This window comes from Myotis davidii, unplaced genomic scaffold (genome assembly GCF_000327345.1).
Source record: "Myotis davidii unplaced genomic scaffold, ASM32734v1 scaffold244, whole genome shotgun sequence".
NCBI classification, from domain to species: Eukaryota; Metazoa; Chordata; class Mammalia; order Chiroptera; family Vespertilionidae; genus Myotis; species Myotis davidii.
This window is the reverse complement of record NW_006294993.1, coordinates 274,349-276,046: the sequence shown is the minus strand read 5'-3', so window position 1 is coordinate 276,046 and position 1,698 is coordinate 274,349. Positions and strand designations below refer to the sequence as shown.

The window sequence follows — 1,698 nt, the reverse complement described above, 5'->3', positions numbered from 1 at the left end:
ACACTGAAATTACAACTATAAGACAAACAGCTATCATCCAGAACCACGGGAAAGCCGGCCCAGTGGAAGTTCTACAACTGGAAGGAAAGAAAGAAGCGCTGAGGAACCTCATACTGTCTTCCACGGTGGCTGCACCAGCGCGGGGCTCGGGGATGCGGAGACACAGAGTCACGGAGACGCTGACAACAACCATTGCTGTTTGCTCCGCTCTGGTGATTCTCTGAGACCCTTCCCCACTCAATTTACATCCCCCCCACGCTGTGCCAGTGGCACAAGGAACCACCTGTGTTTTCGCAGCCTAACCCAACAAACTGCAGATTTCAACTCCTCGCATACATAAGGGACACACTCAAGAAGCAGAATCAGGTTCGGAGGAAGCCGGAGCCGGACCCGGCTGGGCCGGCAACGTGGAACCGCTGTACCAGCAAACGCACAAGCAGGTCCGCCAGATCAAGTTTTACATAGGACGCCGGGAGACGGCAGACAAGCAGTCTGTGCACTTAGTAGAAAATGAAATCCAAGCAAGCATACCAGATATTCAGCCAGCTAGAACACCTGGAGATTTTGTCCTACAAGGAGCCGCCCAACAAAAGACAGAATGCCGAACTTCGTGTTGACCAGTTAAAGTATGATGTCCAGCACCTGCAGACTGCTCTCAGAAACTTACAGCATCGGCGATACGCAAGGGAGCAGCAGGAGAGAGAGCGAGAGGAGCTTCTGTCTCGCACCTTCACCCCCAACGTGAGATGCAGCGCCCCCTGTGAGGCTGCGAGGGCCCCTGGGAAGCCGGCGGAACCGCACGAGCCGCCCGCCCAGATGGCTTTGTCGACAGCCCCGCGAACCAGCTCGCAGCCCCACGCACAACTATCACCTGAAGGGCGAGACGGGCGAGAGGGGTGAGAGCAGCTGTAGTGTTGCTTTCTCCTCACTTTTGGTAGCGAAATCCTCATTTTAAACATAAGAGGACACATTATTTTAAAAAGCTGTTACGTGGCTCCGCACCCTTTCTGAGTAGAGTGTGAACAAGTCGTGAGAGACCTTTCCGAGCACAGGGACACGTTACGGATGGAAATAGCTACATTTTCCATGTGTATGACCTTTGACCCGGCGACAAAAAGCCTACACCTATGGATGAGGACAGTGGGAGGGTAAGGGCAGAGGGTGGGGTGGGAACTGGGTGGAGGGGAGCCATGGGGGGAATAAAGGGGAACAACTGTAATAATCTGAACAATAAAGATTTATTTAAAAAAAAAAGGTAGAGAGTAAGTTATCCTGGTAGCATTTTAAACTGGAATAAGTTCATGTCTGTACTCTGCAAGCAGGGCCAGGAGGCAGGAGGTTGGGTGGGGCCGCAGATGGAAGAGACTGGCGGCTAGCTAACCCATGGAGGCCGCCTCCTCCTCGTCGCTGCCTTCGGGGACGGCGTCAGTCCCAAAGTAGCGGTCACCGAAGTTCCCTAGAGAAAGAAGCAGATCCTTACGGTGGGGACTCGGGCCCTGTGGCTCCCAAGCCCCGCCGACTGGCCTAGGCAGCCTCACCGATGCCGGGGATGATGCGGAACAGGTCATTGACCCGCTTGTCCACGGCCGTGGTGATGATTCTCACGCGTGGGAACGCGTAAGCCACCGAGTGAACACCCATCTCCGCCATGAGCAGCGACAGCAGGAAGATCTTGTCCTCGGGCACGTCGTGGTCCTG

At 54.9% G+C, this 1,698-nt stretch overlaps 1 protein-coding gene across 1 annotated transcript in view; it reads right to left on the bottom strand.

The window, feature by feature from the left end:
- Positions 1-1,219: 1,219 nt before the first annotated feature.
- UCKL1 (uridine-cytidine kinase 1-like 1) overlaps positions 1,220-1,698 on the bottom strand; it is a 16,675-nt gene continuing 16,196 nt past the window's right edge. Inside the window, exons 10-11 of the mRNA XM_006769555.2 lie at positions 1,539-1,695; positions 1,220-1,456 (exon numbers count right to left, since the gene is read on the bottom strand). Coding sequence (XP_006769618.2) covers positions 1,377-1,456; positions 1,539-1,695 — 237 coding nt within the window. The 3' untranslated portion in view covers positions 1,220-1,376. The remainder of the gene's footprint in view (positions 1,457-1,538; positions 1,696-1,698) is intronic.